Genomic DNA, 25,523 nt, shown 5'->3' with positions numbered 1-25,523 from the left:
TGGACGGTACCCGAGGATTCGGCTAGCCGTGGAGTGTGATTGATTGGTGGTGGGGGAGTTAAAACTTTACTTTTTTGTTTGGGAACCACCTATAGCATGAGTAGCATGGAAGATATTGAGAACTCTTGGTCATTGCGTTGACAATGAAAGCATGCCACCCAAAATTATTATCTCTGTTTTCAAAGCTTGAGCTCTCGCACCTCTGCAAATCAATGCTTCCCTCTGCGAAGGGCTTGTCTATTTATTTTCCTGTTGAGTCATCCTCCTCTTATATAAGCACCACTTAGATAGCACCTCTATCATTTTTATGCTTTACTTTTGATTGATATTGAGTATGACTATGACTGGATCTTCGTTGCTATAAATTACAATGTTTAGTCAGCCCTTGATCTTTGAAAGTGATATGCATTTATGTTTTGCGGTCTCAGAAAGAGCTAGCTAGATACCACCTATTCATATTGCTTCATGCTTGTTTTGATTGAAGTGTTGGTATTTGAAACTCATTATTATTTGCTCGTTAGCTGATTATGCCATTGATATTAGTTTACCGTGAGACCTTTGTGTCACTTTCTTATGTGGTTAACTTGTGATCTTGCTGAAATTCTGGTTATGAGTTAGACATAGTTGCAACAACAAGATCAAACAGAGTTCGTCAAAGTTTTTCTTTCTCTCTCAGTTTGTCAACTGAGTTGCTTGAGGACAAGCAAGGTTTTAAGCTTGGGGGAGTTGATACGTCTCCATCGTATCTACTTTTCCAAACTCTTTTGCCCTTGTTTTGGACTCTAATTTGCATGATTTGAATGGCACTAATCTGGACTAACGTTGTTTTCAGCAGAATTGCCTTGGTGTTGTTTTTGTGCAGAAATCAAAGTTCTCAGAACGTCCTGAAAATTTACGGAGAATATTTTTGGAAAATATGAAAAATACCTGCGCAAAGATCCACCTTAGAGGGTGGGCCAGTGGGCCACAAGCCCGGTAGCCGCCACCCCCCGTGGTGGCGGCTAGCAAGCTTGTGGGGCCCACGTGGCTTTGCCGCCCCCAATCTCAGCTCTATAAGTTCACTTTCGTCCCAGAAAAAATCAAGTGAGAAGATTTCGAAGCGTTTGCGATACGGAGGCGCCGCCACATCCTGTTCTTCATCTGGAGGGCAGATCTGGAGTCCATTTTTGGCTCCGGAGAGGGGAAATCGTCGCCATCGTCATCATCAACTTTCTTCCCTCTCCAATTCCATGAAGCTCTTCATCATTCGTGAGTAATCTATTTGTAGGCTCGCTGGGCGGTGATGAGTAGGATGAGATCTATCATGTAATCGAGTTAGTTTTGACGGGGATTGATCCCTAGTATCCACTATGTTCTGAGATTGATGTTGCTACTACTTTGCCATGCTTAATGCTTGTCACTAGGGCCCGAGTACCATGATTTCAGATCTGAAATTATTATGTTATCACCAATATGTGTGTGTTTTAGATCCGATCTTGCAAGTTGTAGTTACCTACTATGTGTTATGATCCGGCAACCCCGGAGTGACAATAACCGGAACCACTCCCGGTGATGACCATAGTTTGAGGAGTTCATGTGTTCACCAAGTGCTAATGCGTTGGTCCGGTTCTTTATTAAAACGAGAACCTTAATATCTCGTAGTTTCCTTTTGGACCCCGCTGCCACGGGAGGGATGGACAATAGATGTCATGCAAATTCTTTTCCCTAAGCACGTATGACGACACACGGAATGCATGCCTACATCACATTGTCGAACGGGAGCTAGCCACATATCTCTCCGTGTTATAACTCTTGCATGATGAATATCATCCAAACAAATCACCGACCCATTGCCTACGAGTTTGTCCTACTGCTGCTGTTACTTGTCTTGCTCTGCTACCGCTGTTGTTACTTGTCTTGCTCTGCTGCTACTGCTGTTACTTGTCTTGCGCTGCTGCTACTCTGTTACTACTGTTGCTACTTGCTACTGATGTCACTACTGTTGTTCCTTGCCACTGCTATTACTCGTTACACTGCTGTTACCTACTACAATTTTGGTACGCTGGTCATTGACGGGAACAGACAATTTCCGTCAATGGACAACTTCTGGCGCCATTGATACAATCGTTAGGAATAGTGTGCCGTCAACAGATCGTTTCTGACACCGTTGTTATCATACTACTTTGCTGCTCATACCTTGCTTGCATATACTAATCTTTCAGGTGTCGTTGAATCTGACACATTCAGCTGCTAATACTTGAGAGTATCCTCTCACCTCCTATAGGCGTATCAACAAATTTGGGTCGAATACTCTACCCTTGAAAACTGCTGCGATCCCACGCGCTGGTGGGCCGTCAACAATATTCTTCTAGTTTCGATTGCCGGAGGGTGCTAGCAGCATTCTTCTGGTGCCGTTGCAGGGGAAGGTCTGTTGTCATGGAGTCAGGTTCCATTTGTAAGTACACCTCACATAAGACTTGAAATTGGCATAAGTTTGATATGGAATTAGGGGCCAAATCTTGTGGATGAAGGTGAAGAAAGATGAGCACATCCCGGAAGAACTTTGACCCAAGAGGAGAAAAACCTCTAAGAAGGCGATCTGTGAAAACCAAAACTTCTCCTTCATTAGGCCTTGGGCGTGTCTCCCCTTGAGGAACCGGCCATCCAATTACTTCCTTTGAAGACAATAAACCTTGATCTACATAGCCATGGAGAAGCTCTTCCGAAACTTGTGAAGGCACCCAATCGCAGATAGATGTATTCGACATAATGAAATGCCTGGACATCAGTCACAAGATTGCAAAAACATCTGTGTTATGGTCAAAGATAAGAGAGTATGGACAGAAGAGTCGCCACAAAGATGAGCCGATGCCCAAAAACCAGCAATATTTACATGTGGCAGGTTAAGATCATTTATACAAGACGGTGACAATAAAAGGCGCCTTACCCCACACAAAATCTCTTTTCTGATTTCTTGAGTACAAGAGAAACAGTTTCCTATCAAAATTGCTACAACTACGAATCTGGAAAAGGTTCAAAAAAGAAAAAACTAATTACTGATCCTAGAACATGGAAATGGCAGTGGTCCATATTGCAAGTTCTTAAGAAGGGATATGAGCATGCTACGTTGAGAAAAAGAAACCATTGTGTTCGATACCTTGTTTATGAAGATTCAAAACATGCAGATAGCCATAATGGTGACAAACAGATGTGACACTCTTGGGTTCTCCGAAGAACTTTGAAAGATAACCCATGCAAAGATTTACAGAGGAATAGAAATAGCATACCTTTGTCGATTGGAGGAGATGCTGGAAGATGCTTGAGATAAACCAGGAAGAAGACGGGGAATGGCTGCAACATGAAGCAGTTGTCGAAAGGCAAGCAATAACAATGGCGTGACCGGTTGCTCAGGCCAGATGAAGAATAAGAAGAAGATGAGAAGAAGGGGGTAAAAGTGAAGAATAGGGGCCCTCCACCTATATTTATAATGTTTTGAAGTGACAACTGCAAAACACGGGAATAAAGGTGTCGCAGTAAGATCCTGAAGGGATGACACCTCGGTTTTTGGGATATGAATGCATGTAGGAACTGGTTGTGATGACACCACACGACATTAAATTCTGGCGAGTGACGGTATGGTCATACAATGAAAGAAAGATAGCTAAGACATCAAGAGCTACTAGCCGACATTTTTGAAGAGACTAAGAGGACGATAACAAGCAAGGATGGTCAGCTCATTGTTCGATTAAGGTAGCTTGACATGAACAAGTTCAAGTCAACCTGGGGCATAATGTCGGGGATATAGCCCCAGGATATAACTCGCATAAAGGGTTGGGTCAAATCATACGAAAAGATAAGAAGATGGGCCGGCAGATTTATCGAGGCCTAGAAGGCAGAAGACACCATGAGTTTTCCTAAACTTGGGAAGTACGATAAGATAGAAATATAGTAAGTTACGGGCGCTTATTTGACCCCGGCTCGGTTGTAAACTCGAGGCCTCGGCCTATATATAAATGAGAGCCCTTGGGTCAGAAAGATCAAGGAAGAAACTCTCGAGAGCTAGGCTAGCGATTCAGCATCTTTGTAATCGAGATCACCATCAATATAGATATAAAAAGCAGGAAGTAGGCTTTTACCTCCATTGGAGGGGACGAACCTGGATAAACCTGCCTCTTGTCCCCAATCAACCCCTTTGAGTCGCCACACCGCAACAATGGTCTCACCACTAAGTCATATCTTGAGGATATCTGCCGTGACAAAACCACGACAACGCCCATCTCCAACTTGCGGCGGCCGGCGCGGGAGAGGCAGAGGTGGCCGGCGTGAGGTGTGGGTGCGGTGGCACGTGCGATAGGGATAAGGACAAAGGGTGTGGAAGTGGAAGATAGCGACACTATTTTAACATTTGGCCCACGCGTGTGACGATTAGTGGCGGGATCTAGCGGCCACGAGGCGGCCACTCATTCTCCTCAATTAGTGTGTATGCACTTTTTAGATTTTAGGTTCATAATTTTATATACATGAAAGCTAGAGTGGATTTCTTGCTCCCGAGGGAGCCTTTTATTTTGAAAAATAATAATCAAAATCATGTTTTAAAGTATCAAAAAAATACTAAACAAATACACATGAATGTTGAGGTGTATACTACATACATATCTACAAAGTTTCAAGATCAAATTCTCTTTGGTGTGATCTGTACGAAAATCAAAATCATGGAGGACGTGATGTTTTTGAGCCCGAGCTCAAATGAGCTTGGGTGAACAGTACTTCCAAAAAATATTCAAAAAGGATTTAAATTTTTTGGATTGTTTCTGTGTAAACAATGAAAAAAGTTCTCAGTGCTCACAAAATAACATTTCTAGAAGTCGTAACAAAAAAACTGATACTCCAAAAGTGTTATTTTCAATAACATTTTGGAGTAATGATTTTGTTTATTTTCCATGACTTCTACTAATGTCATTTTTATGAACTTTTTCAAGCACTGAGAATTTTTGTCAATGGTTGCACCCAAAAAAATAAGAATTTCTTGAATTTTATTTATTTATTTTTTATTTTACTGTTCATCCCCGAGCTCATTTGAGCTCGGGAGCAGAACATGACTTTTGAATCATAGACTTTTATCGTGAATTGTACATGTTTTTTTTGCGGGGTTGTGAATAGTACATGTGTTAGAGTGACATTTTCTTGTGTGTACCTTGAACCAAAAGATATATATTTCATAATGAAAAATATGGAGATGTTGTCTACATCCCTAGGTTCATTTGTATTTTTCTCAGAAAATTTGAAACTTAAAAATATATTTTTCCTTTTAAAGTTTTGGAAAATTACGAATAATAAATACACATGAACATTGAGGTGACTACAAAGTTTCATGATCAAATACGCTTTGGTGTGATTTGTATAAAAAAACAAAAACATACACTTTTACTGTGAATAGTCCATGTGTTTGAGTGACATTTTCTTGTGTATACCTTGAACCAAAACATATATTTCGTAATGAAAATTTGCGGAGATGTGGTATACATCCCTAGGTTCATTTGTATTCTTTTCAGAGAGATTGGAACTTCAAAATATTTTTTTCCTTTTTGTAATACGAGATGTTGTGTGCATCCCTAGGTTCATCTGTATTATTTTTAGAAAAAAAGGACTTCAAAATAAAAATTTTGCCTTTTTAAAATAATTTTCCTTGGTTCATTTGTATTCTTTTAAGAGAAATTGGAACTTCAAAATATTTTCTTGCCTTTCTTAATACGGAGATGTTGTATGCATCCCTAGGTTCATTTGTATTCTTTTCAGAAAAAAATTGACTTCAAAACATGTTTTTTTTCCTTTTAAAGAAAAATACTTGCTCTTGATCTTAAAAATGAACCCCACCGTGCAGCTTCTGTGATATATTTCATTGCAACAAAATTTTGCAACATCACATCATGTTGCAAGAGTCTTTCCGCAATATAGTTTGTATTGCAAAAAGTTTAAGATAAAAGAAAACTATACCACAACCTTTATTGCAAATGTTTCTTGTTGTTTGCAAAACAAGAAAAGAAAAAATAAGAGATGAATCTGACACAGATATGAGAGCGGAATAACAAAAAAGCAAAATGAAGAACGCCCACCGTGGGGCTCGAACCCACGACCACAAGGTTAAGAGCCTTGCGCTCTACCAACTGAGCTAGACGGGCCTTGTGTTTCTATTTCCTCTGCACCGTTTTATAACAGGAAGACAAAACAAAACCCAACCTCGCCACCCAAAGTGACAAAGGGTTTCTCATTTATCATCGTGCATTCAACTTGTTTGTTCAATGGACAGTTGCATGCGTAGTTCCATATAAGCTTCAAATACTTCCTAGAAAAAAAGGATATCGTGTCAAGGTTTGAGGACTCTACATGTAGCACGTTTTCCATGACACCCCTTTCCTAAAGCACCCTCCCCTTGCATCCGTTGGTATTTCCCACATGGACGATGGTGGTGGCAGGGCTTCGTTCATGTTAGCAGCAGTTGAGCAACATGTTGCGATGTGCGTGTGGTGACATGAGCCAGTGACGACGGCTATGAAGCAATGATAGTGTTAGTTCGTGTAGTTAGGTGGAGAACTTTGGTGACAAGGGCGGTGTCCAAACCCATACCAATGGTCAATGACGATTGTTTTGTTGAAGATCGTGGTATGTGATCTATTAGTCCTCGGGCGGCAACGACTGGTCGTCTTCGACAACCACCTATGTCCTCATGTCATAGTGGTCCACAACTTAGGCATGGCACTGGCGTTGTGGGTCTAGTCGGTGTCACGCACTACTAGCTAGTTGACGCTATTCTTGTGACCGTAACATTGTTTGGACTATTATAGCGTCTCACACGGATACACTATAATCAGACGATTGTCACACACACCAGCCCATGCAGGGCCGGTCCTGAGATTTTGGAGGCCCGGGGCGAAACTAAAACTTCGGTCCTACATGATCATGTCTCGACACATAAATCTTGAGTAAATCTCTAAAATAATGTTTTGAAATGTTGGATCCTAAAATGCATGAAGACGAAAATAGGAAGTACATAATATATATAATGACTTTTCTAGTTGCACAAGAGTTTAAAGCTCTTGAATTTCCAATGATATGAGTGAATATACATGCAATCACATAAGACAGTTTGTAAGATCTCCAAAATCAAATCCATTGGAAACAATGTGTAGCATAAATACCGCAAAAAATCCTATTAAAATATCTCATTCCAATCTAAGAAAGTGTCAGCACTAAAGTTCTAGAATTTACTAAAAGTAAAAGTAGCTTCATCATTGGTCCAATTTATTAGTTTCAATGGAAGTGATATAATCTGTAAGTATGATTACAAACATGTATACCTCACAAATGATTGAATTATAGAACGATGACCATGATGCCATGATGCCATGTGGATTGTACTGGAGCCTGGCCTGGCCATGATGCCATGTGGAGTGTACCGGCATCTAGCGGGAGGCGCTCGAGCATGCGGTCTGACCATGCATCCGCATGTGCATCCGGTGGATGGAGACTGGTGTCTCGCAAGCGGAGTTCGTCCGCGTCCGAACATGGGTAATCACGACCGCAACCGTGGGTCTGGTAGAATTAAGGATAAGTACTAGCGCAATCTTTTTTAGGATAGTAGCAATGTTGTTAGGAAAGAAATGACTGCAGCGATTTTGTTGGAGAAAATTTTGGCGATCGAACAGAAAAGAAGGTAGGCCCCGTGTACTGGGCTATCTACGTTTTTTTAGCGGTAAACCAAACTTTATTGATTTGTGTTTCAGCTTACAGGGATAACAAAGGGATCATGGGATACTCCTAGCCACAAGTGGCGTCCTGACTCTAAAGTAGTACAAAATTTAACTAAATTATGCGCATCAATGTTGAGTTGGCGACTTTCAAAAATAAAATCACGAGTAGTGAACTCTCTAGCATGTGCCTGGATCTCCTTAATGATGCACTATATCTTCCCTCTGTTCCCTTCTTGATTTCTTCAACCACTGTTTTGCAATCACAAGCGATAACAATTCGACCCAAGGATATAGATCAAGAGCTAGGGCAAGGGACTCCCTGCACGGCGAGCGCTTCCACCATCGGCGGATCAGTTATATCATTGAACACCATTGTCGGGACCCTAGGAATTGCCTTGTGTCATCTCTGTCAATAGTAGTTGTTGTTCCTCTTTCGCTTGTTTTTTAGATCCCTCCGTCAACTTGTATTTTGGCCACACCCAGTTCAGGAGCAAACCATTTCTGCATACCACTAGGGCGTCCCCCATTTTGTGGGCCTTGTGTAGCTCTTGTCGCCACGCTCTGGACTATTGCAAGTTTCGTGCTAAAATTTCTGATGAAAGAGTGTATGGCATGCCGACTCTACAGGATACCCTCGTGTATTTCTTTACACCGCACCCACCATATTACTCACATGGTCACCATCAACTTCACCAAGTTGTCATGTGGCAGGTGTTCCATTGCGGAGAACAACCATACCTTAGCGCCCGGTTCCGTGGAAGATTGTATATAATCCATAAAATCTTCATCAACTAATGACTAGACACATCACGCAACTGAGCATTCAAAATGTGAATGGCGCCACGAATCCGGCATTCCACATAGCTGGCACTTATCATCATCAGACATGTTTCTGTTGTGGCGTACATTCTTTATCGGTATCGTATGTTTATCCAATATCCATAAGAAATTACGTACTTTCCCCGTCACTTGGACAGACCAGAACGACATCCATGACTTGGCTTGAGCAGTGTAATATGAGGATCCAGTGTTGCCTTCTAACCACTGCTCCCTTCGCCTCTTTGTGTCAGCTAGCATTCTATATGCAGATCTTACCGAAAATAAGTTGTTCCTCTCATAGTTCCATGCCCAATGGTCCTCCATCTTCCTCATACATATAGGGATAGTTAGGATTGTCGCCTATTTGCTGCTACGGAGACTTGGTCAAGGGCCTCCCTATTCCACACCACATTTTGAGCATCAATCAACTCTTGCACCAATATCAAGCTATCATCAGTTGCTTTAAAGAACATCAAGCTATCATCTGTGAATAACAAGTGGTTGACCAGTGGAGCTGAAGGCGCCACTTGTATCCCTCCAAATTGAGATGACTGACTTCAAATTTTCAATAGGCATGAAAGGCCCTCCGCTGCCAATAAGAACAGGTAAAGGGAGATAGGATTTCCCTGTTGGATCCCTCTACTAGGTCTGAACTCGTCCAATTTCTTTCTATTGAATAAGACAGAGTATGATACTCATGTGACCAGGTTCATGACAATATCAACCCACCTCTGGGAGAACCCTAGCATTAACATTATTGCTCTTAGGTACTCCCACTCTAGTCTATCATAAGCCTTCATCATGTCTAGCTTGAGAGAACAATGCCGGTGTTTAATTTCCATGTTACATTTCGTAAAGTGCAAACATTCATATGCTACAATGGTGTTTTATCCGTAATCAGTCGACCTGGTATAAAAGGAGATTGCTCCGCTGAAATGATCTCCGGAAGTACCTCCTTTAGTCGGTTAGCAACAACTTTGGAAGCTATTTTGTAGAGCACATTGCACAAACTGATTCGACGAAACTGTGAAAGTTGAGATTGGTTTTTTACCTTAGGGATTAAAATGAGATACTTTGGTTAATACCTTTCGCACCTCCTTCCCCTCTACAATCTCGAGGACTGCCTTAGTCACCTCTTCTCCACACACACACCAACTTTTCCGGAAGAAATGCGTCGGAAATCCGTTGGGGCCCGGCGGTTTAGTGGGGAACATTTGATAAAGAGTTGTTTTCACTTTCTTCTCTATGTAAGCCGGATCGAGTTGTACTCGCATTTCATTTCTGACCTTCACGGAGACCGAAGCTAATACTTCATGCATATTTGTGCATCCCTCCGAAGTACAAAGACTTCTGTAAAACTCTGTTGTCATCGACTCAAGCTCATCTACATTTTCTGTTAGTTGCGTGACTGTTTTTCTCTAGGCGATCGAAGAAGAAGGACGTGGGGTGCTCGCTGGACCTGGGATTTTCTTCGGGCAAGTGGTGCCTTGCTGGGGAAGGGCCCCTGGGATGTTGGGGGGCGGGGGCGGCTGCCCCATCCCCCCCCCCCCCTCAGGACCGGCCCTGAGCCCACGATATCACCAACATGCATAAGAACATGGTTCTTGTATTCAAGCTTGATTGTTTTAGAGTAAGTTATGCAAAGTCGTTATGGCTTTATAAACAAAAAAAGTCAATGATGACAGTAAGTAGAGGTAAATGAAGTGAAAAAATACATCTAGGGATAGAACGCATTCAGAGCGGCTCCAATCCAGAGGGATTTAGTTGTTGCATGTATATGAACAGTAAAAATAGAAGAAATTGTTAAAAAAACCTAGTGAAAATTTTGCATGACTCCAACCAGTAGAGGTGTTGCTGCAGTTTCTCTTTTTTCTTCTTTTCTTTGTGTTTCTATTGACGAGTTTAAAGTTCTTTTTAAATTGATTTACAAAAAACTATTAGGTTTTTATTCAAACAAAATCTTACATACTACTTCATATGAAGTGGTTTTTACCAAAAGGTGAATCTAACATAGATATATATATGTATGAGCACTGAGCAGCAAAAATAGTTGTAATTGTGTGTTAAAACAACCAGCAGAGTTGTATGTTTATACAAAAAAAACCCTTTCTTTTCCGTGTTGCCGTTGATAGGTTCGGTGGTGGTTTTTTGTAAATCTATGTACATTTGTTGTTTGTTTTTTGGGAAATGATTCCTTCCATCCGGTCGATCTCACGGATTTTGTTCGTCGCTTTTCATGTAAGACACGTGGCTATGGCGCGTACCTTTCATTTATACTTATCCACAGAAGATCCGTTTGTTGCCAACCCAAGAAGATGGCACGGGTATACCTCAAGTCCACACAAGGTATACACATTTGGATAAGGTACCAGATGATGAGTGTGCCAATGAAATGGAAGACGAGGCCAACTTGAAAGCTGAACTGCATGACAATGTGCTTCCACCTAATGACGCAAGAAGCGAGGTTGTCCGACGGCAACAAGAATGAAATCTGTTGTTGAAGGTGGTCCACGTACAAAACAGAAATGTTCTTTCTGCAATAAGAAAGGACACTACAGAACTGGGTGTCCCGAAAACCCAGAGAATTTGACAAGGTCCAAAATTAATAAAGTCTGCAAGAAGTGCCATCTACCCGACCATAACACTTCCACATGTGGCGATCTTCCTTTACATACCTGATGATATGTTTCAGTCCGAATGTCTTAGTGTTTTTTCAAAATTTCCTTAATCTTATTGAAACATGCACGGTTCGTCCTTAATGATATTAGTGCCACAAATATATGTATGATTTCCCACTCATTTTATTTTTTGCATGACACCAAGTAGTGCTTGTGTTACTCCATCCCTTGGCATTATATGCGTATTTTTACATACCTAAGTATGGTGCACACACTTGTCCATGTGTTTTACGCAAAACTATTACTCGGATTCAACATTTTCCTAATTGTGTCATATCCGACTTACTTTAATAGCCTTAATTCAGAATTATTTCTAATTGTACGTATATACCCACATGACCCAGACTAATAAGCACACAACATACAACTATCATTGCTATTTTCTACATAAATTTGTCCTCATAAAAATCATTATATTTTAAATTGCGCTATCATATATGGCAGTACGTATGGAAAACATTTTCGTATGAAACTGTTAAAATACGGACCATTAATTAGATGCACATTTTTTGGAAGGTATTTAATTGGCTAGTTATACCATTTCCATAATGGATACGCCATGCAAAATTTCTTTTGGAAGGTATATGATGGAAAATCATTCTGGTTCCAATGATGGACCATTTCATGAAGAACCACATCTTTGGAAGGTACATAATGGACAACACATCTTTGGAAGGTGCTTGATTGGCATGTTTGTATCTTTTGCATAATACCCACACCATGCACATGCTATGGAAGGTATTTGATTGCACAATTAACCTATTTGTTAACGGGTCAAACCCGGTATCTCATCTACACATAATAACAACAGTCATACGATTTGATCTGACGGCATCTAGGCAAGGTGCCTGGGCACCTAGGTGCCCCAAACGGCCGTTATATAGTTGTAATTGTGTGTTAAAACAACCAGCAGAGTTGTGTGTTTATACAAAAAAATCCCTTTCTTTTCCGTGTTGTCGTTGATAGGTTCGGTGGTGATTTTTTGTAAATCTATGTACATTTGTTCTTTGTTGTTTGGGAAATGATTCCTTCTACCCGGTCGATCTCATGGATTTTGTTCGCCGCTTTTCATGTAAGACACGTGGATGTGGTATGTACCTTTCCTTTATACTTATCCACACAAGATTGTTTTTGTAACAAGACTTTTGTTGCGAAGATGGTTTGCAACAAGACTCTTATTACAAAACATTTATGACAACATCGACGACCGTGCATCTTTTGAAGTATCGACAAGTTTTGCATTTTTTGGAGTTTTCCCCATGAAATCAGGACGATAAATGGTCACATGTGTCACAACTTGCATAAGTTGTTAGAAATTGTTCAAATCTGTCATGACAGCCTACCGTAGGTTACTGAAAATGTTGGGGTCATCAAGGATGTACGAGAATAGACCATGTTGAAAGGAGAGTGTTAGTGTAGGCCAGAATGCTCTGTCCAAGAACACATTGTTTTTTGACATCGTTGAAATGTTTTTTGACATCGTTGAAATGTTTTTTTCATGACATTGTATAACCAATTCAAGGCAACATGCCAAGTTATTTTGGTTTTCAACAAGTTTTGCATTTTCTCGAGCTTTCCTCATAAAAAAGGCCAATAAATGTCTGAACGTGTTGGAACTTGCATACGGTGTCACAAATCGTATACACCTCACATGAATGTCTACCATGGGCACTACCACATGTTGGCAAAAGTCCAGATCATTTCAAGTTCGTCCAAAAAATACCATGTTGAATGAAGGGTGTTCGGATAGGTGAGAAGGCTCCGTACGGGAACACGTTGTTTCTAGACATCCTTAAAATGGTCTCAATTGTTTTCCATGGCCTTGTATGAACAAACCAAGGCACCATGTCAAGTTGTTTGGGTTTCAATAAGTTTTGTATTTTCTGGAATTTTCTCGATTAAAAAGCACCAAATTGTATGGATTTTCGACAAGTTTTGCATTTTCTAGACTTTTTCCAGTGAAATAAGGTCGATAAATGTCAGAAGTGTCTCAATTTGCCGGCCCTTGCTGTTTGACAAAAAAAGTAAATAAAGCAAATCACTAAGTGATGAATCTGACACAGAATATGAGGGCAGCAGAATAACAAAATGAAGAAAAAAAATGAAGAAGCGCCCACCGTGGGGCTCGAACCCACGACCACAAGGTTAAGAGCCTTGCGCTCTACCAACTGAGCTAGACGGGCTCTTGTTTAGTCATCTCACGCCTTCCTCACACTACCAAAACTTAACGAAAGCCTACCTCTGGAAGTGGAAAGCCTCAGCGTCCTATTAAAACATGGAAATTCCCGGCGTTCAACAGACGCGCACTCCAGAGTCTGGAGATACAACGGCGGAAGGCAGGCAAGCCGCGAGTCCGGGAACGCAAAACCGCATGCTTGTGCCCACAGGTAGAGGTAGTGCCGTTTGCCCCCCACCTCACTGTTGGCGATTGATTGGTTGGAGGAGCCTCCAAGGCCTCTCTCCCTGGTGACACCTACCGCCTACCACCACCAAAGTCCACACCGGATAGATATCATCAACAGGCTCATCGGTGCCCCACCACCAATAATTGCAGCCCCCGCATATAAATACACCCCTACCGTATCCATATCTATGCACACACAAAAACATCTAGTCTACTAGCATCTACCCGGTTTGCTTAAAGAGAAGGTTGCTGGCCTGCATCTTTCCGCTGCGCCTTGGTCAAACATGGCTTCCATGGGCTTCAGCTATGCGCAGATACATGTGCGGCAGGAGAAGGTCAGGCAGAGGATCATCAACCAGCAAGAAGCCGCCAACAAGACGGCCGTGAAGATCAAGAACATCTGTGAAGAGAATAAGATCAGCAACAGCAAGAAAAACTGCGGCTCATTGACCGCCGCCGGCAGGGTGCATCTGTGCGCATCTCCCACGGCGGCGGCGGCGGCGGCTGGGCCGACGCCGGAGAGGTGAGGCTGGCCGGCGATGAGTTTTCTCTTCATGCCACAAGAGCCTTGATTTGAGAGTCTAGTTTGTACTCGTATTTGTGACTAGTTTAGTTTGTCTCTAAGATTTCCTCAAGGGAATAAAGATGTGTTTTTCCAGAAACCTGTGGATATCATCATCGTTCAACGACCAACAAGCAAATATGCTCCAGCCACAGTTATCCGATAGCTCAAAACCCCCCACCTAAAATTGTACCTGCCAGTCGACTAACAAAGAGACTCACTACAAGATGCAGGAACAGAGTGTTTTTTTTACATAGCCACAGAGCCATAGTATCCCCCTGTCTTCCAACTGGAACCTTGCTACTGCCAAGAACCTAGCTACTGGCACTAAAGTGCTTGATCCTGAACTTCCACACCCCCTTCACGGCATCAAACGCCAGGAATTCAGCGCCATTCTTCTCGGTCCATTGCGCCAGGATCTCCTTGTACCTGTCGACTTCTGGCCCCTCCGTCAACGGCAACCCGGTCTTCTTATCGACGCATTTCACATTCAGGAGCGTGATCTCTGCAGGCTTGTTGAGCTCCTGCCCCACGGGAGGCCTCTTGCTCTCATCTGTGTAGACCAGGATCTCGCGGTACTTGAACTCCACGATGGATGCGATGTCCAGCTTCCTCACATCAGTTTCGCCATCAAACTTGATGCTGCCGTAGCCATGCCTGCCGACAGTGAAGTCCTTCACATGTGAGCAGCAACCTGGCTCGTTGCTTTCTCGCGCAGCAAGCTCTGCGATCGACGGCGAGGTGTAATAGTCTGCCTTGTAGAGCCGAGGTAGCACACTCTCACTCACAGAGGCACCAGATGAAGGAGTTGTCACAGGATCCAATGGATTTGTCCTACTCACGACAGCATCATTGATGTACACTTTCTGTTCCCTGGCGGATCCTGATGATGGTGAACCAAGATGTCAGTAACTAAACTTCATCCTCATGATGGTGAACCAAGATGTCAGTAACTAAATTTCATATATCGTATAGCAACACACATGGCATGAAATAGCTTCGGTTCTGAGATAGTCCCTCCATCCTAAAATTCTTGTCTTAGATTTTGTCTAGATATGAATGTATCTAGTCACGTTTTAATATTTAGATACATCCATTTCTAGACAAACCTAAGACAAGAATATTGGGACGGAGGGAGTATCAAATATTTTGGCATTTGGTCCCCACAAGTGCTAGTTGAGAACTTGGGTTTAATCCCAGCATTCTTCATTGTAACGTGTCAGTGAAGAATTGCTTGAATAAAGTATTGCTAACATGAAGCACTAAAAGCTTATTTGAATAAAACACTCTAGGAATCTTAACTATAAAGAGGCTAGTAAATTATTTTGCTTACTCAAATCATTAGCATGACGCAACAAAAGCTTATTCAATAAGTTTTCCCATATGGGGTAACAGAAGCCAAGTAGTTGATGTGGAAAACAAAATATTGTTTACTCCGTTTGAACCTGCATCTACTTAAGTTTCTGAATAAATGAGAAATAGAAAAGAAAAAACACATCGTGCTTATCAGAAGTCTCAAGAAAACCCGAGCCATACAATGAAAATTAGCTTACTACAAAAACATTGTAGTATCAAAAGTCTCAAAATAATAATGTAGCATCAGCCTATGAGAAGTCTACAGAACAAACCAGTACTAGAAGTTAAGAAACTGTTACAGTACCACTGTGATGATTTCTGGAGTATCTACCTGCTGCACTAGCTGGTTTCCCAGTTTGACACTTATCATGCTGCTCCACTGATCGGATAGTTAGCTCTTGGTTCTCTCCAGGATAGATACAGAAAGACACTGGTGCTGCTGAAGCTTTAACATTATGATGAACCTATGCAAAAAGGACATGCGGATTTCATTTATGGGGCAATCAAAATGGACAGATTCAATTCTTTTGGATGCAATAAAAAGCAACTGGGGGCATTTTATCCGAATATTCAAGGGCCCAAACGTGTGAGCATATATGGCTTGAAACATGTTTGAAGACGTCCACAAGATTTCATTTTACTGTGCAACACAATTCTGGGCTATGCAGATTTATTGCCATACCTGTGTGGCATGACTGCCAGTATCATCATTCCTTGGAGAAAATCTAATCCTTACAGTAGTAATGTCAATTGGTAGTACCAACTCCACAGTTTTCTCAGCTTGACCAATATTTATCTGGAAAGGACGACAATAATAAATCAGATAAAGAAACAGAAAGCCAGGAATTATAGCCATTCAGTGACACCTACAGTAGTGGAATGACCGTTTGGTGATGGAGCTGGTGCTGAATGGGTGGCCGAAGAGCTGAGTAAACTTCCTCCAGATTCAGTAGATTTTGAAGGGAACAAATTTTGGCTAAACATATGGCCTTGCTGCTTCCATCAGAACAATTAATCAATGAGAACACATATACCAACTCCTATGAATGAAATGCATCATGAAAGAATAATCATTTAGGAATACTTACAGCAGAAGATGTATATGCAGGAGCTGTATATGCCGCTGTGTTATTTGATACGTTTTCCCAACATGTAGTAGATGGTGCAAAAGGGGAGGCTGAAAACAGCGATGGCTTGTCGATTGGCTCGGGACGGTATGAGACTAATGGTGACTGGGGTCCTGGAGGGCGCAGCCAAAATGGGTTGGTGGTACCATATGCTGAGGATTGCAGTCCCACAGGTGCTGAGGATGGCTCGGGAGGGTATGAAAACGAGGATGGCTTGACAGGATTTATGAAGGCATTCACTGGGGGCTGGGGCTGCCAGGAATGATAAGCCCAAGGAACTCTGCTCTCCTGTAAGCTGAAATCACCTGGGGAACACACAAAACTAGATTATTAATAAGAACCATATAAACTACTCCCTCTGTAAACAAATATAAGAGTGTTTAGATCATTAAAATAGTGATCTAAACGTTCTTATATTTGTTTACAGAGGGAGTAATAAAATAAGTACATAATGAAAAAACAGAAGATCCAACAGTTATTAAACATCAGTTATATCACAGCAACCTATAAGTTATATCAGTTATGAAAATTGTACTAAGCTTAAGACACTTATTTTGGGACCGAGGGAGTATCATATAAGGTCCATACACATTCTTTGGCCACAGCTTGCAGCCAGGGCACCAAGAGCCGTACCCTGTTGCTTTAATTAAACTAGTCAAATTCTTGCACATTAGGTAGGTCTCTAGAGGATTGAAGATAAATTAGGAAGAAAATAAATTAAGTATTCGAGTAATAGCACAATAAGAAAGTTAAGACTATGAGATGTATTATATGTCTTGAGTTGCAAGTTATCCTTCTCCTGTGCATAACTCCTACTGATCTTGACTATCACAGCAACCTGCCGAGACCTCATAGAACCTATCGAAAGTCTAAATAGGACAAAAAAGTCTAAAGTGTTGGAAATACTCAATATCTTACCTTTGTCTCCTTTCTTATAATCTTCATATCGAAGCTCCTCGTGAGATTTTCCCTTGAATATCGGCATTGCTGAAATAGATGCGAGGTAATTACTACGTTCAGGATCATCACCAGGAGTCCTGGTATAAGCAGAAACCCTGCTGCCTTTTTGAGACACTCCTACATGAATAAGATGTGAAAAAAGAAACAGTGAAATAACATATAAAATCTCATCATATAAGTCAACTCAAAGAAATAAAATTTTACAACAAATTGAAACTAACTAAGTACCAATGAGTCAACTAAACCTTGAACCAGCCGTATTCACAGAAAAAGGTCAGACTCGTTGGACCAGTGGTTTTGCCCAGTTTTAAAACTCTTATTTCAAAACAAGCTAACTACTTCAATTACTAATCACCACCGAAGGTGTACTGTTATTGTATAGAAGGCACTACTGCAATAAATAGACAAAGTAGATCATACAGAGATTTGCATGAATATTAGGATCAGATTACTGCATCGCGTTTTTGGTCAATAGATCCAGAAATAGTAAGACAAAAATGGTATTTAAAAGTGCGTTAACAAATTACAATACACAGCCAATTTTAAATATTCAACTACTGCCTCCGATCCAAAATAATTGACAACCACAAAACTTGTTTTGGATCGGAGGGGATATGCTTAATGATAGCAGATGAAAATGTAAGAGACTGGGTCAACTATAATTTGTGAATACATGATGAACTAAATGAAAAGAACAGAGAAACCACAAAACTTACGACCAAAGGGCCCAAATGAAGGCGCAGATCGCACCCCAAAGGTAGGAACATATGAATAATGTTGGCCTGTTGTAGCTGTACAAAGCAATATCAAAATAGTTTAGTCAAATCAGCTGTGCTGAGTAAACTTATGAGTAATGAAACCGTAGAAAACAAGGTTATGTTTGGGATTATATCTACAATGCTGGAAATAGTGAAAACAACATAGAAAACAGTGACATTGCCAAATAATTCAGAGAAGAAAAAACACATTAATGGTTTCACAAATGAATATGACCACTGCATGCACCGAACCATTTTGATTGTGACAATTAATTTATTGATAAAATATCAGAATTGACATACAAGCTCATGATACGGGTAGTTTTGTAAAAGCATATTTCTGTAGACTGCCATAGCTCTTGTGAATATGTCATGAAGAAAATAATGATCCAAAGAACATCCTGGAGACCATGAACCAAACTGGCGTGCTCCTGGGAACAGAGTAGCACTTGCAGCCTACTATAGCTGTTTATATATTGTCCATCTCCATTCAAAAACAGATCTTCCAAAAACTCACATAAGACCATGTTAGTATCAAGCGCACTGGTTTTGTTGACCTTGTTAGAGTCATACTGGACTGATTAGCCTCAATTTACATAGTTTCAAATTAGGACATGTGGCTAACAAATATCTTGGGTTATGAACTTAAGGAAAATGTGTCCTCAGTTACAGCATAAATCTTTCACGTACTCGTGAACTTACTCAGGGCTCACGGGTGCTACTTTGATGGCATCCCCAGAAACTGTACTGTTTACCCAACACATGCACAGTCAAACAGGGGAAGACGCTGCTAACAGATAGAACTCACAGTTACCATTGTATTGAAAGAACCCATCAAATCAACTTCGGAATAACCAAATAGCAGACGATGAAAAACAGAGAATCGGTGGACAAAATGCTACTTACAGCTAAATGGTGTGTTGGATGAAAAAGGTGGCTGATGGGGCATGGGATGCCCGAAAGCATTATGGGATCGCCCAAATGCCGGGCCACACCAAGATGAAGAGGAGCCCATGGCTGCACCAGAGGCCGGCGTGGAACCAAACGAGGATGGAAAAAAGCCCGTGGCTGCCGGCGTGGAACCAAACGGGGATGGAGCAGAGCCCATGGCTGCACCAGAGACTGGCGTGGAACCAAACGGGGATGGAGAAGAGCCCATGGCTGCACCAGAGGTCGGCGTGGAACCAAACGGGGATGGAGCAAAGCCCATGGCTGCACCAGAGACCGGCGTGGAACCAAACGGGGCTGGAACAGAGCCCATGGCTGCACCAGAGACTGGCGTGGAACCAAACGGGGATGGAACAGAGCCCATGGCTGCACCAGAGACTGGCGTGGAACCAAACCGGGATGGAGAAGAGCCCATGGCCACACCAGAGGTCGGCGTGGAACCAAACTTGGATGGAGCAGAGACCATGGATGCACCAGAGGTCGGCGTGGAACCAGACGGGGATGGAGCAGAGCCCATGGCTGCACCAGAGACCGGCGTGGAACCAAACGGGGATGGAGAAGAGCCCATGGCTGCACCAGAGGTCGGCGTGGAGAACAATGATGATGAAGAGGCCATGACTGACCCAAAGGCTGGTGGGGGAGTAAACCAAGATGAAGAACCCATCATAACTGCAGAAAGCAAAGATGAAATCAATTAGATGAATGCCAAGTTAATAATCCATAATTAACGTCTAAGCATGGGAGATAAAACTGCATTAGTCACACACAACACACTAATTAATTGCTACTAGGTGCCAGAAAACGAAGGCACGCGATCCACTCGTTGCCAAAATTGCAAAAATATTCACTGAAACAAAACGCATCCGTCTATCCTGGCAGTTATATTCACTGAGTGGGTGCATTTTCTCGTCGTGATACAGTCAGAAACAATAAAGTAAGTATTTCTTCACCTACGGATCGGAGGCCTACATACTAAATTTGTTAACTCTTACTTAATAACTTGTCATTAGTTTGATTGATCTGCCCCGCCAAAAAACCCGTGATAAACTGGAATCTAGGCAATAAATGCATCAAAAACACTACTCCCTCCGTCACGATTTAGAAGGCACGGTTAAACTTGCGTGCGTTTTCAAAATAGACAAGATTTAAAGCGCGAAAACAATTACTCCTATTAATTAGTACTAGTATTACTCATGCATGCGCCCTTCCAATTTGCTGGTCACACATGCTACATCTGACAACCAATCAATGACTACCTTGATCCTAAAGATTTTTCAAACGTGCCTGTGGATGGGCAGACATTAGTAGAGCACGACGAGATGGCTCAGGCAGCATATGATCACTTTGACGGGCTGCTCGGCACCGCGACCGACCGAGCACACACGCTAGACCTCGAGCACCTCATTGAGCCTACTGACCTAACGAGCCTCGAGGCGCCTTTCAGCCCAGAGGAGATTTGGGAGGCTGTGAGGCGCATGCCCGCACACAAGGCGCTAGGACCGGATGGCTTCACCGCGGAGTTCCTGCGCGCTTGCTGGACCATCATCAACACGACATTCTTCAGGTTTTCGAGCTGCTATACGCTCTGCGAGGGCGTGGATTCCACAGGCTCAATCAAGCGCTGCTCACCTTACTGCCGAAGCGCGCCGAAGCCCACAGGCTGAATGACTATCGGCCGATCTGCTTGATACATATCGTGGCGAAGCTCTTCGCGAAGATGCTATCCTTGCGCTTAGCCCCGAAGCTTGATTCCCTGGTGAGACGATATCAGAATGCATTCATTGCCGGGCGCACCCTCCACGACAACTTCATCCTAGTCCGGCAATCTCTAAGGCTGCTGCACCAATTGGGAGCTCCGAGAATCATGCTCAAGTTCGACCTCACCCGGGCTTTCGACTCCCTATCTTGGCCCTTCCTCTTCGAGACCCTGCGCCAATATGGGTTCGGAGCAAGGTTCCGGGAGTGGCTGGCCATTCTGATCTCCTCGGCCAGCACCTGGGTCCTTCTCAACGGAGTGCCTGGGCCCCCGATATGGCACCGCCGCGGGCTGCACCAAGGTGACTCGACGTCTCCGCAGCTATTCGTCCTGGCCGTCGACACCCTCAGTCGCCTCATGCAACGAGCTCCAGACCGGCATCCTCCGGAGCCTCCACCCCCGTCGAGAGGTGCCGGCCATCTCGCTATACGCCGATGATGTGATGCTGTTCTGTCACGCCACGACCAGCGAGGTCAGGGCCGTGAAGGGCATCCTAGGAGTCTTTGGTGCCGCCTCTGGCTTACACGTGAACTACGGGAAGAGCTCCGCCACGGCACTGCATGGGGACGAGACGAATGCCACAGTGCTGGAGACCCTGGGTTGCCAGACGGCGGACCTGCCCATCTCATACCTGGGCATCCCCCTCTCCACACACCGCCTCTCCGCGGCCCAGATGCAACCACTCGTCGACAAGGTGGCAGGCCGCCTCCCGTCGTCGAAGGCGTGGCTCATGAACAAAGCTGGGCGACTGGCGCTCGTCAAATCGGTGCTAAGCGCCATTCCCACGCACCAAATGCTCGCCCTCGCCCCCCCCCCCCCCCCGAAAAAAACCCTGAAGCAGCTCGAGAAGATTCAGCGCGGGTTCCTCTGGGCAGGACGCCAGGCAGCCCACGGAGGGCACTGCCACGTGAACTGGCGCCGGGTATGCCGTCCGATCGAGTTTGGTGGCCTGGGAGTCCGAGACCTCGAGCACACGGGGCTCGCCCTTCGGCTCAGATGGTTATGGCTCTCGCGGACGGACACTGGTCGCGCTTGGCATGGCCTGGACATGCAGTTCACCCCCGAGGAGCACGGCCTTTTCCACGCCTCCACCACTATGCAGCTCGGGGATGGAACCACAGCGCTCTTCTGGGAGGACCGATGGCTTCTCGGCCTCTCCATCCGCGAGCACGCACCCGCGATGTACATGTGCATCCCCAAGAGTCGCAGGAATTCCCGGACGGTGGCGGAGGGCGTTCACGGCAATGCTTGGGCGCGGGACATCCGCGGCACCCTTGGCCTCCAGGAGATTGGGCAGTACCTCCAACTCTGGATGCTGGTGTCTCGCGCCACCCTCTCCCACGAGCCAGACAGGCTGATCTGGAAATGGACGGCCAACGGCAGCTACACAGCTAGGTCCTGCTACCAGGCCACCTTCCACGGATCTATCACTTGTCGCTCCTGGAAGCTGATATGGAAGAGCTGGGCCCCGCCGAAGGTCAGATTCTTCCACTGGCTCGCCAGCCAGGACCGCTGTTGGACTGCGGAGCGCCTCGCCCGCCATGGCCTCACTCACCACCCTCGGTGCCTCTTATGTTATCAAGAGCCGGAATCCATGCAATACTTGCTGCTCGCATGCCCATTCGCGAGGCAAACCTGGCACGGCATCATGTCCTGGCTGCGTCTCCCGTCGCCGGTGCCCGACCAGGACGCCACGCTCCACGACTGGTGGCTGCGGGCTCGCGATGCTACCCCCCCCCCCCCTGCTCCGCAAAGCGTTGGCCTCCGTAGCGCTCCTGGTCCCTTGGAATATCTTGAAGCATGGAAATGCGTGTGTATTCGACCATGTAACCCCATCCTTAGTCATCCTTAGTCGAGCTAGACGCTGCGATCAAGGACGAGTCCAGGAATTGGGCTAAGGCAGGAGCCAAAGGGCTTAGAGTCACCCTGCCTTCCTCCTGGGAAGTCCATTGATCCACTTGTAACACCGATGTACTGGCCTCTTAGGAGGATGTTCTCCCCCTTTTTCAATGCAATGAAACGCAAAGGCTTTTTACGTTTACGTGCCTTCTAAACCGTGACGGAGGGAGTACTATATTGGTAACTAATAAGAAATCCCAACAAACGAACCCCCAAATCAAACCACGTAAAGCAGCGCTTCTCACAGAAGAAGAAGCGCAAATACTGTGGGACAGTCGCGTGCGCAGTTCGCTCATTCATTCAACGATAATATGTACAGAAACGAAAATTTGCGCGTGCGCCCGTCGTGCGAACCGAAGAGCAAACGCACGCGGTTGGAGTTTGCCCCGGCGGGCCGGGGGCAGCAGAGAAGGCCTCCTGAGCCCTGACCAAAACCGAAACCCCCGAAGAACCCTAGCCCGGATTGGGGACAGAGTCGAACCGAACCGAATTCGGATCAGGCAGGGAAACAACCGTGGGAAGCAAACATCAGGCAGGCAATGCGGCAACCCAGCTTCGGGCGTCATCTATCTACGAGCGACCGGATCGCGAGTAGGACCGCCGGGGTCTTTTCCGGTCGCATTGGGGCGGGGGAGGAGGAGGGGAGGCTTACAGGAAGGGAAGGACGGCGGCGGTCCGATCGGAGGGGCGGCGCGACGCGACGGCGCGGAAGTCCTCCGCCGTCCGGGTGGAGGGAGACGAGGCGGCGCGCGCGGGTGGGCTCCCCGGTGCGGTGCCGGCGCGGTTTATATACTGCGGCGGTTGGGGTCGGGGTCGGGGTTGGGGGGAGGACCTCCGGATCGCGGGTAGCGTAGGAGTGGCACACGACGGGTAGTACGTAGCTTACAAATCAAGCGGCCGGGCCTTCGGGTAAACGCCAGAGTAAAAAAATATGGGCTTGTCAGCTTTCTTCCGACGCCAATTTTTTTTTCGTTTTTATTGATTGATTGATCGATCGATGCAAAACGCTCTAAATCAATCGGTGGATTTTGTTGCCGTATAAGCCGTCTATCCCGCGTGTCCCTTTTGGTCCACCATCATTTATCCTCCATAGCGTTATCTCCACGCGTCAGTTCTCATTCACATAGTTTCTTTCTTTTTTTTGGAGTCCTTCGTCAAGCTTCACCACAGGATTTCTCCATCTTCGGTCGACACCCACCCCCCAACACCACCGTTGCTACGAATTGAGAGAGGAAGCGACGGCGACCACCACAGCTACCATCTCTGTCGCAGCTAATGCGTCGCGTCGCTCGTCGCGTGCTTCATCGGAGCAACCCTGTCGTCGTCGCAGCGCCAGAAGGCGCCGCCGCGTGCGCTTGGCGGTGCTGTAATGGAGTGCTTGCCGCCGGCTCACAGTGCTACGGTGCAGCGTTCGCGCGGCGGCCCGAAGCTCGGTGCTGCAAGGAAGCTTCACCGACCGCCGCAATGAAGCTTCATCGGTGGCGCCCGGAGGACCCCGTCGTTGTCGCAGCCGCATGGGCCGGTGGTGATGCGGTGGAGCGGTCGTCGGCGGCTCCTGGTGCTGCAATGTAGCGCTTGCGCGGCGACCTAGAGAGCTCGATGCTGCCACCATGCGTCATTGCGGGCACCAAGAGTTGCGATACAACACTCGTAGCTACAATGAAGCTTCACCGATGCTGCATTGGAGCTTCACCGGCAAGCCCGCGGCTGCACTTCAACCGATGGTGCTGCATTGGAGCTTCACCGACGAGCCCGCAGCTGCACTTCAACCGATGGTGCTGCATTGGAGCTTCACCGACGAGCCCGCAGCTGCACTTCAACCGGTGGTGCTGCATTGGAGCTTCACCGGCGAGCCCGCAGCTGCACTTCAATCGATGGTGTTGCATTGGAGCTTCACCGGCGAGCCCGTAGCTGCACTGGAACGGGATGGTGTTGTATTGGAGCTTCACCGGCGAGTCCGCAGCTGCACTTCAACCGGTGGTGCTGCATTGGAGCTTCACCGACGAGCCCGCAGCTGCACTTCAATCGATGGTGCTGCATTGGAGCTTCACCGGCGAGCCCGTAGCTGCACTGGAACGGGGTGGTGCTGTATTGGAGCTTCACCAGCGAGTCTGCAGCTGCACTTCAACCGGTGGTGCTGCATTGGAGCTTCACCGGCGAGCCCGCAGCTGCACTTCAATCGATGGTGCTGCATTAGAGCTTCACCGGCGAGCCCGTAGCTGCACTGGAACGGGATGGTGCTGTATTGGAGCTTCACCGGCGAGTCCGCAGCTGCACTTCAACCGGTGGTGCTGCATTGGAGCTTCACCGGCGAGCCCGCAGCTGCACTTCAACCGATGGTGCTGCATTGGAGCTCCACCGACGACTGCACTGAAGCTTCACTGGCGCCATTGAGCTACGATGCAGCTGGGTAGGCACTACAGCGCACCATCATCGACGCGGTCGGCGAAGTGTTGTTGCGTTGCTGACGAGGAGGGGGCGCGGCTCCTGATGTGAGCACGAGGCCCTACATCGCTACAGTAATCGGAC

At 45.3% G+C, this 25,523-nt stretch overlaps 2 protein-coding genes and 2 non-coding genes across 4 annotated transcripts; 1 reads left to right on the top strand and 3 right to left on the bottom strand.

Annotated features, from left to right (window-relative positions):
* Positions 1-6,085: 6,085 nt before the first annotated feature.
* On the bottom strand, positions 6,086-6,158 carry TRNAK-CUU. The gene has a single exon. It is a non-coding gene; the product is annotated as a tRNA-Lys (tRNA).
* A 7,176-nt stretch (positions 6,159-13,334) lies between these two features.
* On the bottom strand, positions 13,335-13,407 carry TRNAK-CUU. Its single transcript has one exon. It is a non-coding gene; the product is annotated as a tRNA-Lys (tRNA).
* Positions 13,408-13,801: 394 nt separating this feature from the next.
* On the top strand, positions 13,802-14,290 carry LOC123408543. The gene has a single exon (XM_045101653.1). It carries the CDS (start codon positions 13,913-13,915, stop codon positions 14,153-14,155), a length of 243 nt encoding a protein of 80 aa, XP_044957588.1. The 5' UTR covers positions 13,802-13,912; the 3' UTR covers positions 14,156-14,290.
* LOC123408445 (nuclear pore complex protein NUP98A-like) lies at positions 14,279-23,745 on the bottom strand. The gene is made up of 9 exons (XM_045101580.1): positions 23,647-23,745; positions 19,298-20,008; positions 18,350-18,424; positions 17,592-17,750; positions 16,635-16,978; positions 16,417-16,539; positions 16,229-16,342; positions 15,878-16,010; positions 14,279-15,073 (listed from the first exon to the last, which is right to left on the bottom strand). The coding sequence occupies exons 2-9, from the start codon at positions 20,004-20,006 to the stop codon at positions 14,505-14,507; spliced, it is 2,226 nt and encodes a 741-aa protein (XP_044957515.1). The 5' UTR covers positions 20,007-20,008; positions 23,647-23,745; the 3' UTR covers positions 14,279-14,504.
* Between the last annotated feature and the right edge of the window lie 1,778 nt (positions 23,746-25,523).

This window comes from Hordeum vulgare, chromosome 1H (assembly GCF_904849725.1).
Source record: "Hordeum vulgare subsp. vulgare chromosome 1H, MorexV3_pseudomolecules_assembly, whole genome shotgun sequence".
Classification (NCBI taxonomy): Eukaryota; Viridiplantae; Streptophyta; class Magnoliopsida; order Poales; family Poaceae; genus Hordeum; species Hordeum vulgare.
The sequence above is the reverse complement of the archived record's forward strand: the minus strand, read 5'-3'. Positions and strand labels throughout refer to the sequence as shown.